The sequence below is a fragment of the Maniola hyperantus genome, chromosome 20, assembly GCF_902806685.2.
Source record: "Maniola hyperantus chromosome 20, iAphHyp1.2, whole genome shotgun sequence".
Lineage (NCBI taxonomy): Eukaryota > Metazoa > Arthropoda > Insecta > Lepidoptera > Nymphalidae > Maniola > Maniola hyperantus.
This window is the reverse complement of record NC_048555.1, coordinates 12,564,655-12,588,353: the sequence shown is the minus strand read 5'-3', so window position 1 is coordinate 12,588,353 and position 23,699 is coordinate 12,564,655. Positions and strand designations below refer to the sequence as shown.

The window sequence follows — 23,699 nt, the reverse complement described above, 5'->3', positions numbered from 1 at the left end:
CAGTACTTTGACCTGTCCGTTGAGATCAGTCAGTCAGCTTTTCCTTTTATATATTTAGAAGATGTATGAATGTATAATTTTAAAATAATGATAGCCTAGTGGTTAAGAGGTCGCTCTCCTATTCAGGAACTTTGGAGTTCGATCCCGGACACGCACCTCTAACTTTTTCGAATTGTGTGCGTTTTAAGCAATTAATTAATATCACTTGCTTTAAGGTTGAGGAAAACTGTAAGCCTGAGAGTTCTCCATTATGTTCTCAAAGGTCTGTTGATGCGCACTTAGCCAGCATGGTAATTTGCAGCCTAAACCCTTTTCATTCTGAGAGGAGACCCGATACTCGGTAGTGGGTCGGCGTTGAGTTGATGATGATGATGGTGATAATTATTTTGAAAAAACTGGCCAAGTGCGAGTCAGGCTCGCGCACCGAGGGTTCCGTAGTAACTACAGTCGTATTTTGCCACATTTTGCACGATAAAAAAAATCTGTTTTAGAATGTAGGTACAGGTGAAGTCCTTTCATAATATGATGCCCCACTTGATATACATAGTTATCTTATTTTGATAATTGAAAATACTAATTATTAGTTCGTGACCACAATTTTTTTTTGTGTAATGTAGGTAACTACAAATTCACGGTTTTCAGATTTTTCCCCTAATGTCTGCTATAAGACCTGCCTACCTGCCAAATTTTATAATTCTAAGTCAACGGGAAGTACCCTGTAGGATTCTTGATAGACATACAGACGGACAGACAGACAGATGGACAGACAAAAAGTGATCCTATAAGGGTTCTGTTTTTCCTTTTGAGGTACGGAACCCTAAAAACGACTGAACATATAAACTTAGATGAAACTTAACCATGTAGGTACCCGGTAGTGCCCTTTTCATCTCACGTTTATTTTAAAACCGGACATTGAACCCGGAACTTTACGAATTTGCTTACTAGCTAGATAAGCCTCTGTAAGGTTTACAACAGCTGTGTACTGGGATCTACTGTTTTACTTTGCGCATCATTTTTTCGTTTCTTCATACCCTCCCATCGACATGTTGCAACTTGCAAGCATTCTGAAAGAAGCTTAGGGCGGTAATAGGTTCTCTATAGGCTACTTTTTACTTTGAAAGTTGTTACAATATGCATGTCATTGTAAAAGTTGTAGAATGTAGAATATTATGGAGTTTGAAGCAATTTGATAGGTAGTTTACACGATGTATGAGAGAAGCGCCCTCACTTAATTTTATGCTCTTTTCGGTCGATACTATATCTTAGCTAATGTACTACCTAGTTTAATCTGGAAACTTCAAAGTCAGCTGTGTTTGTCAATGTCACTGCCGTTTTCAATTTCATTTGTCAAGTTTGTCAACTTTTTTTTCAGTCAATTTTTTGTTTGTTTTTACAGTAGGCGATTTTCGTATGGAGTATAAAAATCTTCAATTAAAACTTTTAAAGAAAGTTTTCTATTAAAACACCATTAAATATGTCACAACAATTAATTAACGAGAACAGCAAATACATATTAGAGTATGTTTCTTAAGTGCTTAACCCATATAACCTTATTGTTTATACTTCAAGAACAGCAGTTTTGTAGTGTTTATTTTTGTTTTTAGTTTATTTTCAGAGCAAACAGTTGATTCTCAGAGTCTGGAGTCAATTTGTGCTCAAGTGCAGAAGAGGTTCCCGAAATCGGAGCATTTTAATTGTTGGTATTTCTTTTTAATCTAAAAGTTAAAATTATACTTCATCATCATCCTCAGAATGAGTAGAGATTAGGCCATAGTCTACCATGCTGGCACAGTGGAGATTCGCAGACTTCACACACCTTTAAGAAAATAATGGAGAACTCTCAAGCATGCAGGTTTTGTCTCGGCACAGTGGAGATTCGCAGACTTCACACACCTTTAAGAAAATAATGGAGAACTCTCAGGCATGCAGGTTTTGTCTCGATGTTTTCCTTCACCGTTAAAGCAAGTGATATTTATTTAATTGCTTAAAAGGCACATAACTAAAAATTAGTATTAACATCAGTACTAGCTGATGTTCGCAACTTCATCCGTGTGGTTTTGAGATACTTAAAATCCCGTGGGAACTCTTTGATTTTCCGGTATAAAAAGTAGCCTAGGTCACTCTCCAGGTCTTTAAATATTCCCATGCGAAAAATCACCTCAATCCGTTGTGATGTGATTGAAGAACAAACAGACACACTTTCGCATTTAGAATATGGGTAGTGATTTAAGTATTATATTTTTCATTTCAGTATCCCTTCTATTATCATCTCTAATCACAGGCGGAGACCTGTCCCTCCCGGGCCAGAGGGTGGTAGCCCTAGCTTTGATATTTGACTTCTATAAGGGAGAGAACCCCTTCAGCTCCCTGTTCCTGCACCTGATGGATGGGAAGCCAGGGTTGCTGCCACTGGCTCCACAGGAGAGGGTGTTCATAGCACAGCTGCATGGCTTTATACCTGTTAATATTAAAGATGTAAGTATTACAATTTTTAGGGTTCTGTACCTTAAAAGGAAAAAAGGAACACTTATATGATCACTTTGTAGTCTGTCTGTCTATCTGGCTGTCGGTCTGTATGTCGTGTCTTTCAAGAAAACCTATAGGGTACTTCCCATTGACCTAGACTTTTGCACGAAAAATTAAAAAGAGTGATTCATCGATAAATGACAAGATATTGTCAAGCGAATTAAATTTTTCAGTTTTGAAACCAAATAAATCAGCGCCACCTCTTAGATACTAATGAAAGACCGGTTTGAAATCCAGACGTCACTGAGGTTGCATTAGTGCTAAAGCACCACTGAGTCTGTACTATTTTGTTGGTTCAATGGCCCTGTCCATACGAAGTAATATATAAGTAAATGGAGTGAATTGAATTTTTCAGGTGCTCAAAAAATCGGCAAAACAGGTAATGCTGACAGAGGTGAATGCCAAAGAGCTGGAGTTTGACTACTCCTCCCTGCAGTCTCTACATGCGGACCGCGTGGCGGATGTCAGCTCAGTGGCCAAAGCCACCGCGCCTGCGCTAGTGGCGCTTAGTGATGGGTAAGGAAACTAACAAATTTAAATAAAAAATGAAAAACTGGCCAAGAGCGAGTCAGAATCGCACACCGAGGGTTCTGTACTACAGTCGTATTTTTCGACATTTTGCATAATAAATCAATCAGTACCCTTTGTTTGTTGGTTTGTTGGTTTGTCCTTCAATCACGTCGCAACGGTGCAACGGATTGACGTGATTTTTTGCATGGATATAGATAAAGACCTGGAAAGTGACATAGGCTACTTTTTATCCCGGAAAATCAAAGAGTTCCCACGGAATTTTTAAAAAACCTAATTACACGCGGACGAAGTCACGGGCATCAGCTAGTAAAAAATTAAAAAAACGGCCAAGTTCGAGTAAGACTCGCGCATCGAGGGTTCCATACTACAGCTGTATTTTCGACATTTTGCACGATAAATCAATGATGCATAAAAATAAACAAAAATCTGTTTTAGAATGCACAAGTGAATCTCTTTCATAGACCCCACTTAATAAAGTTCGTGTGATATTCCCACAAATTCACGGTTTTCAGATTTTTCCACATATTGTGTCCTATAATACCTACCTACCTGCCAAATTTCATGAATTTAGGTCAACCGGAAGTACCCTCAAGGTTTCTTGGCAGACAGACAGACATACAACATAGTGATCCTATAAGGGATCCGTTTTTCCTTTTGAGGTAGGGAACCCTAAAAACTGCCATACTCCTTCCAGATTAGCCCGCTTCCATCTTAGATTGCATCACCACTTACCACCAGGTGAGATTGCAATCAAGGGCTAACTTGTATCTCAATACAAAAATTTTCTCAAAGGTGTGTAAAGTCTACCAATCTGCACTAAGCAAGCGTGGTGATCTATGGCCAAAACCATCCTCAGAGACCTGTACTCTGTAGTGAGCCGGCGATGGGTTGATCATGATGATGATTTAGAATTTGTTTTTGGTCCAGGGGTCCACCAAATCGCATGGCAATGAAGGAACTGCTCGAAGCGTTGATGTCAAATGAGTACCTGCCCTTACACAAAACGTTGCAACCTTCAGGGCCCATACCACCGCCGACCTTTCTACTGGACCCCACGGAAATATCGTTTTCTGATGAGGTAAATATATCAGGGGTCCCAAGGTGCTGAAATGGCGACCTCGCACCGGAAGACGCAGCGTTGGAAGACCCCCCACTAGGTGGACGGACGACATCAGACAAGTCGCAGGGAGCCGCTGGACCTGGGCGGCGCAAGACCGTGGCGTGTGGAAGTACCTACAACAGACCTATGACCAGGAGTGGACGTCTATTGGTTGATGATGATGATGAAATATATCAACCATATAATCTTTACTTAGTATAAATCAAAGTACCTTCCCGCCGTCTGTCACTTAGATCTTGAACTTTAATGCGGTTTTTATCAATAGATAGAGTCATTCAAGATTAAGGTATACAAGTGGCCCTACCGCGGTTGTTTGACAGCTACAATGTCACGATCGCAATCATCTCTGATTGGTTAATGCTCGCTCACTATTGGCCACAATGCATTGTTGCAACAAGAATCGCACAAATTCAGCCAATCAGAACAATTGAGATTGTAATAATGATTGATGCAGGTTTTAGACAATCGCCCCGCAGAGTTGTTGCGGATGACAATATTTTGACATCACACATTAGAAATTCACAAGATTTATATATTAAAACCCTTATATCTAAATATATCGGCGCAAATAATGAAATACGTGATTCATAGATCGATTCACAGAAAAGGTTTACTTGGATAAAAGTATTTCTATTCTATTCTGAAGATGGTTAAAGATGGATAATAAACTGTGATGAATAATAACAATTGCGTGAGTTTTACCGAAGCCAATTCTCCTACTCCTACAAATATATAAAAGAAAAAAGTGACTGACTGACTGATTGATCTACCAACGCACAACTTAAACTACTGGACGGATCGGGCTGAAATTTGGCAAGCAGATAGCTATTGTGTCGTACACATCCGCTAAGAAAGGATTTTGAAAATTCAACCCTAAGGGGTAAAATAGGGGTTCGAAATTTGTGCGGTCCACGTGGACGAAGTCGCGGGAAAGCTAGTAAAAATATCAAAAGATTTTCTTTATTTACAGGGAGTATGGAAAAATCTAGTGAACCGCGGCGCCTATGTGCCTCTATATGACACAGATTTCGATGGTCTCATTGGACTCAAAGCTCCGGAAAAAATAGAGAAGCGGATGCCAAGCGCACCCAAAGAAGTTAAAGTTAAGGTAATTTAACTAGATAATGGCACCGATTCCTTTGTCTTACTCTAAACTAAATTTAGAGTATCTGCATCCTTTTCTTTTTAACAATGCTAAAAAATGAACGGAACATGACTTTCACATTTAAAGACTCTTAATTTTAGTGCACAATACAAATTTAAACAGTAGGTTCGCGACTGCGTGCTAAAATCATTGGTTTTACCATCTAAAAATTAAATTTAGAAATGTCAAACTGCTTCTGTCCTTTTCATATTACAATAGTAAGAAGAGGGTGCGAATACTCTAAAATTAGGTTGTGCTTAGAATCGGTGCCATTAATAATCTTTTATTTGGGACCATAGCGCACAGTTTACAATTACACAAAACACAACAACACCAAACAAAACAAGTTACAGAAAAAAATAACCAAAAAAACACAACAAAGAACAAAACATGAAGACAAAAAGATCACAAATACTGACTAATAAGTACAGCTTTCCATGCATCTCAAAGTTGATAAAGTTCAAATTAGACCCAACTAACTTTTCAACTTGCTTTTTCCCTCACCCTTCTACTATCGTACCGCAAGGCATCTCCAAGTCTCTGCATCCGTACGTAGTAGAAATTCCACGGATACGTACGAAGCTATTTGCCTCCTCATTTCTAATCCGAACCGCTTTGGTTTGAACACCCTTCCAGCATCAGTTTTCTCCATTTATAATATGGGTACCTTCAAGTCAGAGTGAATAGGCATCTTCTAGGCAAGCGCGCTCCATCTTAGGCTGCATCATCACTTGCCAGCAGATCTGCAGAACCATACTAATATTATAAACTTCGCTCTACGAAGCCGAAACGTCATTCTAAAAGCCAATGTACATTACTTTCAGCTGCGTACTGTACATAGACTGTCATATAAATATTTTTGATCACAGATTTCCAATCTTCTTTAGAAAAATAATTAAATTAATTTAGTAACATATTTCTACTTACATAATTAATTATTAGGCTATTATTTATTTTTATTGGTATTTATAATTTGCCTGCTTTTTTTTGAACTCTGGTTATGCTGTGCAACCATTTAGGATTACAATAAGGACGAAACTTTGTATTATGGAATTAGGTTATAATTATTATTGTAATCTGTTTTGGATGCCAATAAATAAATAAATAAATTAATTATAACCCTTCCTTTTGACTTAGTCGTAGTTGGGTAAAAACGTTTTCATAACCAGATGTGAAAGGTCTTGTCAAACTTTTCACAGGAAGAAAAGAAAGAGAAGCCAGAAGAGAAAAAGTTAGAAGAGAAGAAGTTTGAAGAGAAGGAAAGCACCAACATCGTCACTGAAGCGCAGGAGTTGACACAGCTGGCGTTGAAGTCTGCATTAAGTGTGCCGCACCAACAGAGGCTGCTGGCTCTACTGGACCAGGACCCCGACATAGTGTACCAGATTGGAGTCACGCCATGCCAGGTATTTGCCAAATTCCAAAAAAATCTAAAATTTAATCTTCCAGAATTTAGCCAAATTCTAAAATTCCCGGTAAGTAGCACTACCCCCATATTATATTTTTTTTGTTAGTTTATTGGTTTGTCCTCCAATCATGTCGCAACGGATTGACGTGATTTATATTGCATGTGTATAGAATAATAATTTTTTGTAAGTATATTTATGTTAGTTATTAGTTTAGTACTCTTAGTTTAATTAGTGTAATTGGGCTTTATGGCCGTTCTAATTGAATAATAAATAAATAAATAATAATAATAATAAATAAATAGATAAAGACCAGCTAGGTGATTCTCTAACTCAGTGTCTAACACTAAATGATAGCCACCGAGGTTGGTTGGTTCTACATTGCTGCTTCACTGGATGATATTAAAATATTTTTTCGTAGAAAACCTTCAATGGATTAAAAAATGAGCTCCGTGCCTATCATTCAGTGTTAGAAACTGAGTTAGCGAATCACCCTACTGGAGAGTGACATAGGCTACTTTTTATACCGGAAAATCAAAGAGTTCCCACGGGATTTTAAAAAACCTAAGTCCACGCGGACGAAGCCGTGGGCATCAGCTAGTTAATAATCAGAGCCTCAATAGCTCAACGGCTAAGGCACGGACTGAAATCCGAAAGGTCGGCAGTTCAAACCCCATCCGTTGCACTATTGTCGTACCCACTCCTAGCACAAGCTTTACGCTTAATTGGAGGGGAAAGGGTAATATTAGTCATAATTAAGAAGGCTAATATATATATTTTTTAATAATAATAATAATAACCATCCATCCATTAATCCGGTCCATCATCACGGACAGGACTATTCTTGCGAATAAGCCTGACATCGTGGTGGTGGACCGGGCGCAGTCGAGGGTGTTTTTGGTGGACATCACCATTCCGTATGACGAGAACCTCGTGAGAGCTGAGACGGAGAAAAAGCGTAAGTATCTCGATCTGGTTCACGAGGTTTCCGACATGTGGCATGTGGAGTCCACTGAAATCATCCCAATCGTCATATCTGCGAATGGGTTGATCCCAGTCAGTCTCGCTCAACATCTGAGGCGACTGGGTTTCCGTGGCAGTTCGCTCGCAGCCAGGATGCAAAAAGCGGTCTTGCTGGACTCGGCTAGGATAGTCCGCCGATTTCTTCACCTGTCGCCCTGACCCCCGGCCGTTTGGTCTCCCCTGCCGGGGTGTAATCCTCCGCCCGGTACAAATATGTATGTATGTAATGTTTATGTAGGTTTATTTATTTTTATGTATGTATAGTATATTATAACTCTTTTGGCTTTTATATGTATCTATTTTGTACACGGGCGTGAGAGCAGATAATATATAATAATAATAATATGGGTAGTGATGCTCACCTTTAGTATTACAATACTTAAAGATTTTCTCCTCCTTTCCAGTTGCCAGACTTAGTAGAGAACAACCCGATGGTAGCAATCTCAGTGCTGCTAAAACTGATCCACTCGCAGCACATCACAGACTACTTCTCTGTGCTAGTCAATATGGAAATGTCCCTGCATTCTATGGAAGTTGTCAACAGGTAATACACACATTCTTCTTATTGGTAGCACTTATAAATTGGTAAAAACCGTCATATTGTATGATTAATTAAATATTAATATAAGTATAATTATACTTATATATATATATATATATATATATATATAAGTATAATTAAAAAACTATGATGCACAAAAATAAATAAAATTCTGTTTTAGAATGCACAGGTGAAGACCTTTCATATGATACCCCACTTGATATAGTTATCTTACTTCAAAAATCCATACTAATATTATAAATGCGAAAGTGTGTCTGTCTGTCTGACGAAATTTGGTACAGAGCTAGCTTGCATCCCAGGGAAGGACATAGGCTACTTTTTATCCCGGAAAATCAATGAGTTTCCACGGGATTAAAAAAAACTTAATCCACGCGGACGAAGTCGCGGGCATCATCTAGTTGAAACTACTAATTACTAGTTCATGATCACAATTTAATTTTTTTTTGTGTGATGTAACCACAAATTCGCGGTTTTCAGATTTTTCCCCGAATGTCTGCTATAAGACCTACCTACCTACCTAATTTCACGATTCTAGGTCAACGGGAAGTACCCTGTAGGTTTCTTGGCAGACCAACAGACAGACAGACAACAAAGTGATCTTATAAGGGTTCCATTTTTCCTTTTGGGGTGCGGAACCCTAAAAAGAACCAAAACGCTAGCAAAAACTTAGCGTTATTGCATCGACACATATATTACTTCGTATGGACAGGGTTATTGAACAAACAAAATGGCACCGACTCAGTGGTGCTTTAGCACCAATGCAACCTCAGTGACGTCTGGATTTCAAACGGGTCGTTCATTAGTTTCTAAGAGGTGGTGCTGATTTATTTGGTTCCTAAACAAAAAAAATGGTGAAAAATTTTGTTCGCTTGACCATATCTTGTCATTTATATCGATGCGTTATTGTTACACTACCTAAACACAATCCAATACCAATAACCATTTGCCTCATTTTGTAGTTTGAGTGATTTAGTATTATTCAAGCCCGTAATGTATAGCGTGCAAAACCGGGGTCACTGCCCCACCTACGACGCGGCATTGACTCCGAGTGGCCTATTTACGCAGCGTTCGTTAACCTCTAACGTCAGTCTGATGTTTTATTTGCAATATATCGTGAACTTTTACAAAATATGGGTTGCCTGGAAGAGATCACTTTAGTGATAAGGTCGCCCTTTGTTTTTTAAGTGTATCCTGTATTCTTACTCTCTGTAATACTAGTAACAATAAAGTTGTTTTAAATTAATTAAATTAATAATATATTTTTATATTTTTTTCGCGTTTTTTTTGTGGTATCATATCTGTTGGAACTGGCTGTAAACTAAATTGTTTATATTTAAATATGTTCTTATTGTTATTTTCTAAGAGTTTTTTGTTTTTACATTCGATGACATATTCACTTACTTCAAATATATATCTCAAACAGGACGTCCAAGTTTTTCTTTTTTACTGATATTTTTCCTATGAATTCTAAATATCCCAACATTTTAGTTTTTTTTTTGTAAGACAATTTAGTTTAAAGGGGGATGTTGGAACTGTTACGGATACAGCTATCCTTGCCTATCTATATAAAACCCAGGCATCGCCGGGGGAGCTAACATGTCGTCTAGCAGCCCAGCTACGTGTGGAAATATGCCAACTCATCACGTTCCGGCACATAGAGTCATCAAGGTCTGCAGCCACCTCTGTACGTGATCTCTGGTGCTAACCGACCACAGAACGGTAGAGGGGAAATCGATATAAAATCGACAGAGTTAGTTTTAAGGTAGCATTAATCTAGCATAAGTAGTAATTGTAATTTAGATAAGATATAGTTAAGTAAAGGCCTTCGTGTCCCAACGTCGACACGAATGTCCTAATAAAATCATTTTCACAACCAAAAAGGACTTCTGCCTTCAACCCCCGCTCCAGGTAGCCGCCCTTACGTAACTGGCGCAGTCGGTAGGATCCTTGTTGTTCGGGCCCCGTAACTACGTAGGGTAGCTAGGGAACTGAGGACGAGGATGCGGAATCTACGGACCTGCGGCAAGACCAAAAGGAGTATCCAAAAATCGATACAACAGAGGAGACAAGATAGTACCTACAGGAAGGATTACATGTAAGTACACTTGAATTGTTCTCGTGTTGCTTCCCTGTTTCCATTTTCCTACACCTAATCATAATTTAATACTTATCTAGAATATTATCCTTTCTTTCGGTAGCCTAAATTGCCTTAGGCCCACAGAAAAATTGTTAGTAAAATAGAAGTCCTTATTTAGGTTTAGGGCAACCAATCTTGGTTACCACCCCATAGTTAGTTTATAGGTTTCGGAATCTTACATTGTTTAAGAACCGCCGAAAAATAGAAATCCAATTTTAGACTTTTAGGGTAATCTATCTAGATTACCACCTTAGAGCGTAAAAGTTTTGGCATCCTGAATTTCTTTAGGTACAGCCGCCACGTGAGATTTACGTAGAAATAATAAAGAATATTTCGATTCGATATCCGCGATGTAATTTCGTCAGATAAGCACTTTAAAATGTAGGTTAGTCTCATATCGAACAACGTTTATAATAAATTACTATTTATTATAAATTATAATAAGTAGAGTCAAATTACAGCCGCGGTTTTGCTGACTATAGGTATATAGATTCCGCTTGTGAATCGATAATAAATTCAAGATCAATAATTCATTTCAATTAATTGCGTTGTCATGTCCTACATTCTAATACTGCTGTTACCTAATTCCAAACTCGAAATAATATCGTTAGACAAAGAAAATTCAAATTACCTATAATATTAGTAAAGCCCTATTTTCGTAGGTTTTACTAGTAGGTAGGTCCATCCTAACCTTTCCTTGCAACTATCGAGACACTATTCATGTACCTACCACAGAGACAGAATGTCCGAAGCACAAATCTGAAAGTTCCTCGAGAATTCGGCCACCCATCATCATCAAGTTCACCAAACCTGAGGAAATCCTGTCAATTCAAGCAGAAGCACTTTTGGAAAAGGATCTCGAATACAATAGAAGGCTACACTTCGAGTTTGAAAAGCATGACGCCATTTCCGATGGATGCCACAAGAAATCTGACAACGATTTGTCCAGGCCATTACAAATGCTTGATTTTCACGAACGGGATAGCAGCCATCTCACAGCAGCAGATAGCTTCCACTTCAAATACCTAGCAATCTCAAGAGGATAAGGAATGCGACGTCTCGGCAACATTCGAACCATTGTTGCCTCTCTGAGGGCGGAGGTGTTACATATCCTAACGATAACCTAGTTCAAATCACTTACGCAGCAAACCATCTTTGAAGGCTAAGTCACTAGGTCATAAGTCCAGCGCTCCGTCAGCAAGAAACTACCTCATTGCCATACGTGACTCCGCAACGAATTGGGATTTAGCTATATTTTAACATTAAGGTATTTAAACCAAGTGAGAGATGTGAAGAGGGGCAGTCTGTCGTCACACCTCGACGCAGTCTCTTAGTTAGGTTAGATTAGATTAGATTTAGGTCGTCACCATGTAAAACTCTGCATCTAACCTTGGTGCAGAGTGCAGACGTTAGGTTAAGTTAAAATGTAAAGATTTAAGAATATAAATTTAGTAAAAGCCTATCTTCGTTTCCTTCAAAAATCCTTCTGGTTGCCGCTTACGTAACTTGGCGCAGTCGGTAGGATAGGTAGTTACGTAAGGGCGGCTACCTGGAGCGGGGGTTGAAGGCAGAAGTCCTTTTTGGTTGTGAAAATGATTTTATTAGGACATTCGTGTCGACGTTGGGACACGAAGGCCTTTACTTAACTATATCTTATCTAAATTACAATTACTACTTATGCTAGATTAATGCTACCTTAAAACTAACTCTGTCGATTTTATATCGATTTCCCCTCTACCGTTCTGTGGTCGGTTAGCACCAGAGATCACGTACAGAGGTGGCTGCAGACCTTGATGACTCTATGTGCCGGAACGTGATGAGTTGGCATATTTCCACACGTAGCTGGGCTGCTAGACGACATGTTAGCTCCCCCGGCGATGCCTGGGTTTTATATAGATAGGTAAGGATAGCTGTATCCGTAACACCTCCACCCTCAGTGCGGCGACCATTGTAGTAATTTTAACGGAAATGTCGCCGGAACGTCCTCGGAGGTTTCCACCCTCAGTCTGGAGGGCTGCTGCTGGACTTCGTTCGTGAAGATGAAGCATCTGTAATGGGCTGGTCGAATCGTACCGTTGAAAGTGAAGCCGAATATTGCGGCATACTGGTAGTATTGAAGTAGTTCTTAATTCATGGATAATGGTTGAGCTGCTTTCTCTGAGCCTCCTTAGACAGAGAGATAGGCGTGGATTATCACGTTTCATCTATCTCCTGTAACAGTAGTTGATGTGTTCTCCGGATAAGTTGGTTCCTCAGTGAGTGATATTTTCTGCTCACGCAGTTTTGAAGAACTGACCTTCGGGCATTCAGCCTCAATGTAAATGAAAACCTTAGAATTGGTTGAGATAAAAATGTGCATATGGTACTATAACTACTACGATAGGTATATTAAAAGCAAAGTAGTATAATTGACAGAATGTACTAATTAATTCGAGCTAAATTGATAAAAAAATTTGAACTAAATGTAATGTAAAAAGAAACCTAAGGACTACAACTGCATGAATTCTGTAAAATGATAAGCTAAATGTCTACTCGTTATAACTAGATAGGTAACTATGACTTATTATATACCTACTTACTTTTAGAAAGAACTTTATTTTAAAATTATATTATAATTTTGAATAAGGTGTAGGTAAGTACATTGAGTTATCAATGATCTAACTATTTCTACTTACTTTTGATCTGGGAATGATGTAGGTTCTTGCATATTTTCGGTTCAAGGCACGAAAATTTACAGGAAGTGAGCATTAGGTATACCTACTTTATGCTAAATTTGCTCATTATTCTATAGTCACAATGTGACACAAGTAAGAGCTTTCTTAACTTTTTCCGATTAGTGGTACACCTAGTTTTGCTATAATTTAGAAGAAATAATAAATGCTAAAATGTAAAAGGTCTATAGTAAAGAATGTATATATGTGTTGAAATAGTTATCTAATTGCAAAAACTAATTATTTTAAAGATAATATAGTGTTATAGTTCTTGGTAAAACATAGGAATATAGTAGTCCTATCGGTTGGCTGAAACTTGATCGTGTGAAAAGACAAATTCTATATCTTTGTAATTTAATGTCTGGAAAGAATTGCACATACCTATCTAATTAATTTACTTTATTACCTGTCTTTTAAAACGTGATTTTGTAAAGGGACCGCGAATTTTCCTTCGTGTATATAAATGTATAGTATGGTTTTGGAAATTCGAGGTTTCGTTAGGAATTTTGGAAATAGGATTCTGTACCTTCGTATGCTTAGTGTTAATTTGACTTAAACTCGGCTTTTCCTGTGACTTTGCCTGTAATTTTGATTTTTCCAAATGATTAACGGACCTAGATTTATTTAACGGGGTATTCGCGTTCGTTTCTGAAGCCTTTTTATTAATAATTGTATAATCGTATTCACTTAACTTTAAATTCCATCGCGTAATACGTGGACCTAATTCTTTGACCTTGGGTAAATTTTGAAAATTAGAAATCAAATTAAACTTTTTACCAAAAAGATACGGCCTAAAGTATTTTGTGGCCCAGACTATTGCAAGAAGTTCTTTTTTATTCGTTGGATATTTAGTTTCACTATCATTCAAAGTTCTGGAAGAGTAGGCAATAGGCATATCGGCGCCAAGAGGGCCTTGCGTAAGCGTTGCACTTAAAGTGGTTTCTGATGCGTATGTGGTTAAATTTAATTCTTTTCCAGAATCTGTATATGCTAGGATAGGCATATTTTTAACAAGAATTTGACACTGTCTGAAACAATTGACGAATTCTGAATCAAAATTTAATTTCGCTCCTTTCTTCAAGCACGATGTTAAAGGCTTGGTTACACTTGCGAAGTCGGGTATGAATCTTTTGTAAAAGCCAAGGATGCCTAAAAATTCCTTAATCTGCTGGCGATTTTTAGGTAATGGGTAATTTAAAATATGTAAAACATAATGTGGGTTTGGTTTTATACCATCTGGAGAATACATGTGACAGAATGGCGTTTCGCGTTTGAAAAATTCAGTTTTATCTAACTGGATTTTTAAATTGAAGTTTCTAAGTCGTTCGAACGAATCTCGCAAATTGAGTATGTGTTCCTGCAAGGATGTTGAAAAAATTACAATTTTGTCAAAAAGGGTTGTACAATTTGGTAGGCCTTGAAGGACACTGTCCATAAGATCTTCGGAAATTGTATATGAATTTTGTATGTCTAAAGTCGTAAAGTACAAAGACCTCCCGATTTTATCCAGAAAGTTGGTAAAATCACTCGGATTCTTTTTATCTAATTTATTAAGTTGTCGGAAATCGACAGTTAAATTACCTATATTAGAAAGAAATACATCTGGAAATTCTTTACAAAGGTTAATTAAATTCATTGTCTCCTCTGCATTTAACTGTTCTATGGGCAAACGTGATATTATGAAATCGTAATTCTGCCTATCGTCAGCAACGGTGTCAATTTCATTTTCACACCGGGTCGGCACGTATTGTTGGGAATTATAATATTGGTCCGATATATTATTATACACAGGAATTTTACGTTTCGGAGTTTCCAGTGTACTGTGTAGATTTAAGTCCACCTGGGGGCAAATTTTTGAATCAGGGTGAGGTTGGCATGGGATATAAGTGCTTGAAGGGTATTGAGGTTCTGAAGGAATGTGTTTTTGGGACATTGAGTATTTTCGTGATCTAGAAGGGAAATTCGTACCACTATAATAATTTCGCTGTGAATAAAAATAATAAGGTCTACGAGTATGCTTATGATAATTTTGAAAAAATTTAGTTCTGTTCTGTAGATGTATTATATTTAATTCTTCTTTGGCAAATTCAAGAGCAGTTTGCAGCGTGGGGGGTCTCATACACCTTACTCTTGACCCTAAAGGTTCTCTTAAACCTTTTAAGAACGTTTTAAGGGCTAACTTTTGATAGAGTGTTATTTTTACTTCGACAGTAGTTTTGACAGTTTCGTGTAGCTCTACATACGTAATAAGTGTGCAGAGTAAATTTTGAACTTTTTCGTAAAATATTTGTACTGTATCTGGACCCTGAATTAAATATGATAACTCTGTTAGTAAGGTTATTTCATCTCGGTAATCGGAAAAACTGTTAACTAATGTATCTTTAATTTTATTCCAATCATCGGAAATTCCGTAGGCTGATATAGTTCTTGCTGCAGATCCGGTAATTTTATTAAGAATTCCGCTAATCAAGGAAAGGTTTGAAAGCTCATACTCTTGACCTGGATTTAAAAATGAGCGCACTAATTGGTCGGCTAACTTAATAAATCTCGTTAAAGTATAAGAATTTCCATCAAAATTCGGTAAAAACTTAAGTGACTTATTTATTCTATCTAACAAATCTACTTGGCTAAGTTCCGTCATTTTTTATATATTCTAAACCTACCTAAAGGTATCAAATAATTAAAATACCAAAACTCAATAAAATGAAAGTATCTACTACGCGGGTGAAAATCGTAATAAAAAAATCGTATTAGTTATAAAATTATAGTACCCTGCGCAAAAGTTAATATAACAACCAATAAAAAGGATTTCATGTACTTACAAAACCAAAGTCACTGGCGAGCTTCGATCCATCGATTTCCAGTATGACTCGAAGTCTTCAGCGACAGCTCCTATGACAGCTGCTCCTCGTAGGTTCTGTAGTCCTGACAAGGAAGTTGACGGCGTTGACCTGACTTTTAGGGGATGCACCACGACGACCTTGAACATCCAGGACTATCCTACCGACTGCGCCAGTTACGTAAGCGGCAACCAGAAGGATTTTTGAAGGAAACGAAGATAGGCTTTTACTAAATTTATATTCTTAAATCTTTACATTTTAACTTAACCTAACGTCTGCACTCTGCACCAAGGTTAGATGCAGAGTTTTACATGGTGACGACCTAAATCTAATCTAATCTAACCTAACTAAGAGACTGCGTCGAGGTGTGACGACAGACTGCCCCTCTTCACATCTCTCACTTGGTTTAAATACCTTAATGTTAAAATATAGCTAAATCCCAATTCGTTGCGGAGTCACGTATGGCAATGAGGTAGTTTCTTGCTGACGGAGCGCTGGACTTATGACCTAGTGACTTAGCCTTCAAAGATGGTTTGCTGCGTAAGTGATTTGAACTAGGTTATCGTTAGGATATGTAACAGGCTGTAAACTAAATTGTTTATATTTAAATATGTTCTTATTGTTATTTTCTAAGAGTTTTTTGTTTTTACATTCGATGACATATTCACTTACTTCAAATATATATCTCAAACAGGACGTCCAAGTTTTTCTTTTTTACTGATATTTTTCCTATGAATTCTAAATATCCCAACAATATCAGTAATCATCAGTCCTATCTCCTGTCTTCGTTTTTGCTACCGTTCTGGTTACACCCTGTATAATGTCTAATATTTTTTGTTTGTGTAAAAAAAATATTTATTTATTGGAAAAACGCTTAAATAGGCTATGTAAAAAAAATTATTTCAATATATTAAAAAAATATTAATGTTTGATTTCTAAAGGTTAACAACATCAGTGGACCTGCCAGTAGAGTTTGTCCATCTGTACATCAGCAATTGCATATCTACGTGTGAGACTATCAGAGACCGATACATGCAAAACCGGCTTGTGAGACTAGTGTGCGTGTTTCTACAGTCGCTTATCAGGAACAAAATAATCAACGTCAAGGTTAGCTTTTTTTATTCAGATACAAAGTAGCCCTTGACTGCAATCTCACCTGGTGGTAAGTGATGATGCAGTCTGAGATGGATGCGGGCTAACCTGAAAGGGATTTATAAAACATGTACCCCTTCGGTTTCTACACGGAATCGTACCGGAACGCTAAATCGGTTGGCTACACGGCTTTGCCGGTAGGGTGGTAAGCCTAAGCCTCCCACCAAAAGAGACCAGAGGCAATTTAGAAATTATGAAAATCCAAATTTCCCCTTTTATTCCCGGCAATCAAACCTGGGATCTTCACTGATAAGATCACAGCGCTCACCACTGCGCCAAGGAGGTCGTCAAAAAAGCTGTTGTTATATTATGAAAAACATCGTGCTCGCTTCGCTCTCATAAATTTTCCTCTTTGCAAAGAATGTACTATTAAAAATAATTGAAATTTGATATAATAATTGATGTTGAAATTAAAAGTAACAAAAAATTTTGGACCCCTCTTAATTATTTTATCTGTTGCCCAGACGTGGGACAGTGCAGGCTGATTTAAATAGCATAATATTGTAAATTCAACTTTTGAAAAGAGCAACCGCCGAGTTTCTTGCTGGTCCTCAGTAGTGTGGGCATCCCGAACCATGATAAATATAAATATAAATATAATAAATAAATAAACGTTTATTCGCTGGAATGTGGGTACATGTAGGTGTTACATCAGTTGAGTTGCCTGACACATTCTACCAGATCCTGGTGTGCAAATGGTTAAAGAATATTACAATTACATCAAATTTTTTTCTAGTTCATTACATTTACGAAATCATAAATTTAAACATTACTCAATCAGATAAAATAAAATAAGGATTTCCATGTCGTAGTTAAAAACAAAATAAAATATACAGTGATTACAGAATATAAACCAGTCATTTAAAAGAAGCAGAACAAAAGCATAGTTTGTCAGCGCATTCCATAGAGTCCAAATTCATCAATTATAGTATAAATTTTTATCCATGAAATAGTCATTAATTTTGTAATACATTTTGTTTAAAAGAAGAAGAAATGTAGTATACTAGGCGTGTTTTTTATCACTTCGGGTAGCTTGTTATAAGTTTTTATTGCCATATAGTATGCGCTTTTAGAAAAAAGATTTATCCTCGTGTGAGGTAGCTGAATTTTATTATTCCTTCTTCTGCTTTTCAAGTTAGCATAAGTTAATGTTATATAACAAGTTTTATATGTTACATAATTTGGACGCACCCTTATCCATTTCCACAATGTGGAATTGACAAAAATTGTAATTTCCAGGAATTATTCATCGAAGTGGAAGCTTTCTGCGTGGAATTCAGCAGGATCCGGGAGGCGGCGGCACTGTTCCGGCTGCTCAAACAACTCGACTCTGGTGATACCACGCACAAAGAGACTAAAGAAAGCTAGGAAGAAGCAGCACTAAAATAAACACTTTCATCATCGCAACCCATCGCCGGCCCACTGCTGGACACGGGTCTCCTCTCAGAATGACATTTCCATTGTCATCCACGCTGGGCAGTGCCAATTGGCAGACTTCACACACCTTTGAAGACATTATGGAGAACTCTCAGGCATGCAGGTTTCCTTCACCGTTGAAGTGAGTTATAAAACTCAAATTCATAATATAACATCTTAATTTATAACTCGACTAGGATTTTGGAAAATTTGTGTAGACTAAGAAATGTTTCCATGAAAACTAATAGAAAAAGATTTTTTTTTGTTATATACATAGTTACAAAATACTCAGATATTTTTGCACATTTCTAACTTTTCATAAAAATAGCTAAGTTAGCTTCATAGCTGCAAAGTGTCGCTACTAGATGGCATTAACAGTTGCTTCAGTACTTACTGAGGGAACATAGATATCATAAATTTCGTCACAGGCAGCAAGAGAGTCGTAGCTTAGCGGTCAGAGTGTCGGGCGCGATCCCAGGAGACGCGGGTTCGAATCCCGCCGGTACGCAATTTTTGATATGTATTTAAAATTATTTAGCTAAGTTAAGTAGTCTTGATAAGCCCACTCTTCACTCGCGCGATTAGTTGGACCCTCTTCAGTCTACGCCCATAACTTTTCGCATAATGTGCCGTGTAGAAACCAAAGGGGTATGGGTTTCATACAAACTTCCACACACCTTCCAGGTTAGCTCGCCTTCCATTTTAGACTGCATCATCACTTTCCATCAGGTGAGATTGCAGTCATGGGCTAACTTGTATCTGAATAAAAAAAAAGTACCCTGGTCCGTGATAAAGCGAAGCGAAGCAGGGACGCCAAAACTAACATGAGACGGGAACGCCTCAAAACGCGAACACGAAACTTTTCATACTACCAGCTGATACCCGCGACTTCGTACGCGTGGATTTAGGTTTAGAAAATCCCGTGGGAACTCTTCATTTTCGGGGATAAAAAGTAGCCTATGTGACTCTCCAAGTCTTAAACTATACCCACGAAAAAAATCATGTCGATCCGTTGCGACGTGATTGAAGGACAAACCAACAAACAAACACACTTTCGCATTTATAATATGGGTAGTGATTCCCGGCTTGGCTTCGCGCGAGTATAGAGCAGGCTGTAGAATAAGTTTTATTGTAAATATTAGTTTACTTCTGACTCAAGCTTGAAGCACACAAAATGTGGCTCGTGCGGTATTTTACACCAAGCGACAAAAATAAAAAAATGTAAAAAATGATTGATTTTTATTCTGTTAATTTGTTTGATGTAATGAATGAAGTAATGATGAATAATGATTGTAATGAATGAAGTATTAGCAATAAGCAATCGAAAAATGTTAATTTCAGTTTATAAAATGGTATAATGATGAATTTTATAATTTATTTCAAAGATTTACTTTTTTAATCTGTTCTACAAATATCCAAAACGCATGATATCGTAGTCTCCATGTTAATTTCTACTGTGACGTCACATGGATTGAAATTATAATGTATTTCATTAAGAAAACACCGTTGCTTGCCAATCCGTGTGACGTCATCATAGCTAATGAATCTAAAAAGATGGCGGGTAGCGTTTTCGCGGCAAAATATGAAATGCATAATTTAAAATGCATTTTTACTGCACTTATCGATCGAATAAATTTTTTGGTAGTTTATCACATCATAAATCATCATCATCATCATAAATCTCTTAGAAGCACGTCTTTGCCCTTAAGGAAGTAACTTGCCACGACCGAAGCCTCCACGACCAGGGACAATTGAGAAATTATAAATTTCCAAATTGACTTACTTAAAGACCACTGCGCCAGCGAAATCGTCATCACACGTGTTTGTTTCAAGCTTTATCGTTTTCGTGATATTTTTCTGGGTGTTATGATTTAGGATTTTTATTTATTTAACTAAATAAAAAAACCGATATTGGTCTTGATTCTGAGTGCAATGAAATTTTATAGTGTTCCCATCTTTTTCTTACCAATAAAAGGACAGACAAACCTAATTTAATTTAGTAACTGTCAAACCTCGTGACTTTAGGTGCTTATTGGTTTTTTGTAGAGTAGTCCACTCTACAAAAAACAATAAGCTATAAATTTAGTCTTAAAAGTTCATTTTCCGTCCTTTTTTAGCAATATTAAAAAGAAAAAGATGCAGATACTCTAAATTTAGTTCAGAGAATAACATCAGAATCGACTTCGTTATCATTATTGTAAGGGCAAGTCTACACTACATAACATATGTTTATGTTATATAACATGTTAGCAAGATTTCTATTGTTTTGTAATTACAATTATAAGGTATTTCGAAGATATTTCTAACAGACAGACAGACAGTCTCACATATAATATTCATATGGATTATAAATGCGAAAGTGTGTCTTGTCTTCTCGTTTTGCCCATATGTTTAACCAATTTTGATGAATCACTATCCATATTATAAATGCGAAAATGTGTTTGTTGGTTTGTGCTTCAAACGCCGTAACAGAACAACCGATCAGCCTATTTTTTTATTATTATAGTTAAAGACCTGGAGAGTGACATAGGCTACATTTTATACCGGGAAATCAAAGAGTTCCCACAGGATTTCTAACTAAATCGACGCGAATGAAGTTGCTGGCATCAGCTAGTTGTCCCATTAAATTACACATTTACAATTAGTTTCCACAGGATTGTTGACATAGTTGTGGCCATCATCTATTGACTATTTTGTATAGAGATAGCTTGCATCCTGGAAATGGGCATATCTTACTTTTATCCCTGAAAATCAGAGTTACCTTGGAATTTAAAAAAAACCAGCTAAGTGCAGGTCGGACTCGCGGACGAAGGGTTCCATACTATTGTCTATAAAAACGAGCAAGAAAATCACGTTTTTTGTATGGGAGCCCCTTAAATATTTATTTTATTGTTTTTTAGTATTTGTTGTTATAGCAGCAACAGAAATACATGATCTGTGAAAATTTCAACTCATGAGCTGGGATAGTCTAACTAGATACAGCCTGGTGACAGACAGACTGACAACAGAGTTTTAATTATAGTCCCTTTGGGTATGGAACCCTAAAAACTTATATCCAAATGGAAGATGTCACAGGCGTTACATAATATTTTAATAAATTCAAAAGCAAATAAAATATGTAAACTCAAATTTTATTCCCAATAACTACAATTCTATAACTAAGTAATCATTAAAAATTGCATACAACTATACAATATAGATGTTTTACTTGTTAGCACCTTCCAGAATCTTCCGGACCTCATCGTTTGTCGCTAAATCTAGAGGAGTACAATCTTCATTGTCTTTTAGGAATGCAGCTCCAGCGTCAACTAATATTTGTGTTGACTTAACATGGTCGCATGTCACTGCATAGTGCAGGGGTGTCTGGTCAAAGTTGTCCACTGCGTTAATATCACAACCCGCTTTTATTAAAACATTTAGAGCATAAGTGGCATTCCTATCAGCAGCCCAATGTAAGGCTGTCAACCCATCGTCGTCTTTCTGATGTTTTAAATCAGGATTTTTAGTTAATAGTTCATGGACTAGCTCTCCCATATTTTCCCGTGCAGCATCAAATACTGTCAAGTTGTTATGAACTAACTCTGGTTCAGGAGAGTATCTTAGAGAAGATACAGCTGCCCAAGCTTCTTTTGGACCACCTTGCGATATTACCTCAGACTCTGGGTCTAGTTTCTGAACCAATTCAACATATTTCTGTTTGGCTTCTTCACATGGCATATCGTTTAGAGCTCTCCACGCTTCCCATTTTCTCCTCCCTCTCCCATCTAACCATCCAGGCTTCGGAGTGTTACATTTACCCTCAGTACTTTGCTTGAATAATCCGTAAAGTTCTAAAAGTTGATTGTTGTCAAGTTTAGATGTGATTTTTCTCACATGATCTGATGCTTTGTTAAACGATTGATCTAAAGGACTTACTGACTCTTCATCAGAGAAATCTGAGTCGGAATTATCTGGTAGTGCTCCAGCCATTGTGGACAAGTAACTAGGAGTAAGATCTAACTATTTTGAAGTTGAACATTCAGGTTTAGTCCTTCAAGAGTATGTATTTGCTTGTTAGTAGCATCGGCTGCACCTGAGGGGGAGGTGAATTCTACAAAACCATACCCTTTGCTTAATCCTGTAGAGCGATCGAAAACTACACGAGCATTTTGTATTGGCCCAAATTGAGCAAAGTATTCTCTTAGCTGTCTGTGGCCTACGGTCCAAGCCAAGTTGCCAACGTACAGGCGGGCGGCTCTCACTGTGCTTGCCATGCCCTATACAGAGATTATTTCAAGTAAATGCAAGGATCTATCACCGATCAAGGCCCTGTAGTCCACACCGGTGCTCTCGCTCAACGAATCCAAGTCCAAAAGTGCACCTTTGAGTCCCCACTTCTTCAGCAAAGCTTCAATGGACCAGTCCGCACTCCGCTCCTGGTAAGCACACAAAAACCGTGCGTCAGTACCGTCCAAGAAATACGCTACAGTTGATAACACTTCCTCGAACTGCGAGGGTTCGTAAAAACAATCGGACGCCAAGAGTAAGTCTACAGGACGTAGATTGTGCACTTCGGATAGGAAGAGACCCCAAGCGAGGCCTAGCACTTGCACGTCACGATCAGGAATTAAACCATTCGCTTCACAGCAAGCTGATAAATGTCTTAACGATCGGGGTAGCGCAACACTATCTGTGAGAGTCACGTGAGCTCCACACTTCGCGGCTAAAATTCCAGGTAAGCCGGTCCCGCAGCCGAGTTCTAGAACTCTGAGACCGCGTAAATGCCTTCTCTGTGTCCACAAATACCAAGCCAACAGCGGCGCAGAAGGCCACGTGTAGAACGAGTAACCTGCCGACAGCAGCTCGGGTATGACGATCTCGAGATATTCACCTCGGGTATCACCGTTGCTGGATGCTTTCCCGCGGAACACAAACTTCTTCAATTGACCACTAACAGAACGACCATCGCTCATTGCATAAGCATTATTTGTTGAAATGAGCGAAAAATTCCTAATGATCAAAAAATGCAAGCCCGAAAAAAATGGACATCTGTCAAACTTTAAAATGTCATTTGATTTGTGACTTTGACAGTTACCACAGATAGCTCACAATGTAAATGTATGCGCTTGTGTACTGTACCAAAAAGAAAAAG

General features: G+C 37.8%; 4 protein-coding genes across 5 annotated transcripts in view; 1 reads left to right on the top strand and 3 right to left on the bottom strand.

The window, feature by feature from the left end:
• Window positions 1-23,699, bottom strand: part of ND-B14.7 (NADH dehydrogenase (ubiquinone) B14.7 subunit) — a 158,794-nt gene that overhangs the window by 24,985 nt on the left and 110,110 nt on the right. The window lies entirely within an intron of this gene.
• On the top strand, window positions 1,371-23,551 carry Not11 (CCR4-NOT transcription complex subunit 11). 2 transcript variants are annotated; one of them, XM_069505448.1, is made up of 10 exons: window positions 1,371-1,518; window positions 1,605-1,696; window positions 2,252-2,475; window positions 2,882-3,042; window positions 3,985-4,135; window positions 5,148-5,285; window positions 6,536-6,727; window positions 8,155-8,294; window positions 16,942-17,107; window positions 18,392-23,551. In XM_069505448.1, the coding sequence occupies exons 1-10, from the start codon at window positions 1,475-1,477 to the stop codon at window positions 18,518-18,520; spliced, it is 1,437 nt and encodes a 478-aa protein (XP_069361549.1). In that variant the 5' UTR covers window positions 1,371-1,474; the 3' UTR covers window positions 18,521-23,551. The 2 variants fall into 2 exon arrangements, with proteins under 2 accessions (XP_069361549.1, XP_034835099.1); XM_034979208.2 differs by having other exon boundaries at window positions 6,521-6,727.
• LOC117992063 (acyl-CoA-binding domain-containing protein 6-like) lies at window positions 21,681-23,520 on the bottom strand. Its single transcript, XM_034979715.2, has 2 exons — window positions 22,888-23,520; window positions 21,681-22,567 (listed from the first exon to the last, which is right to left on the bottom strand). The coding sequence occupies exons 1-2, from the start codon at window positions 23,518-23,520 to the stop codon at window positions 21,773-21,775; spliced, it is 1,428 nt and encodes a 475-aa protein (XP_034835606.1). The 3' UTR covers window positions 21,681-21,772.
• LOC117992061 (SRA stem-loop-interacting RNA-binding protein, mitochondrial-like) lies at window positions 22,563-22,890 on the bottom strand. Its single transcript, XM_034979713.2, has one exon. The coding sequence runs from the start codon at window positions 22,819-22,821 to the stop codon at window positions 22,564-22,566; it is 258 nt and encodes an 85-aa protein (XP_034835604.1). The 5' UTR covers window positions 22,822-22,890; the 3' UTR covers window position 22,563.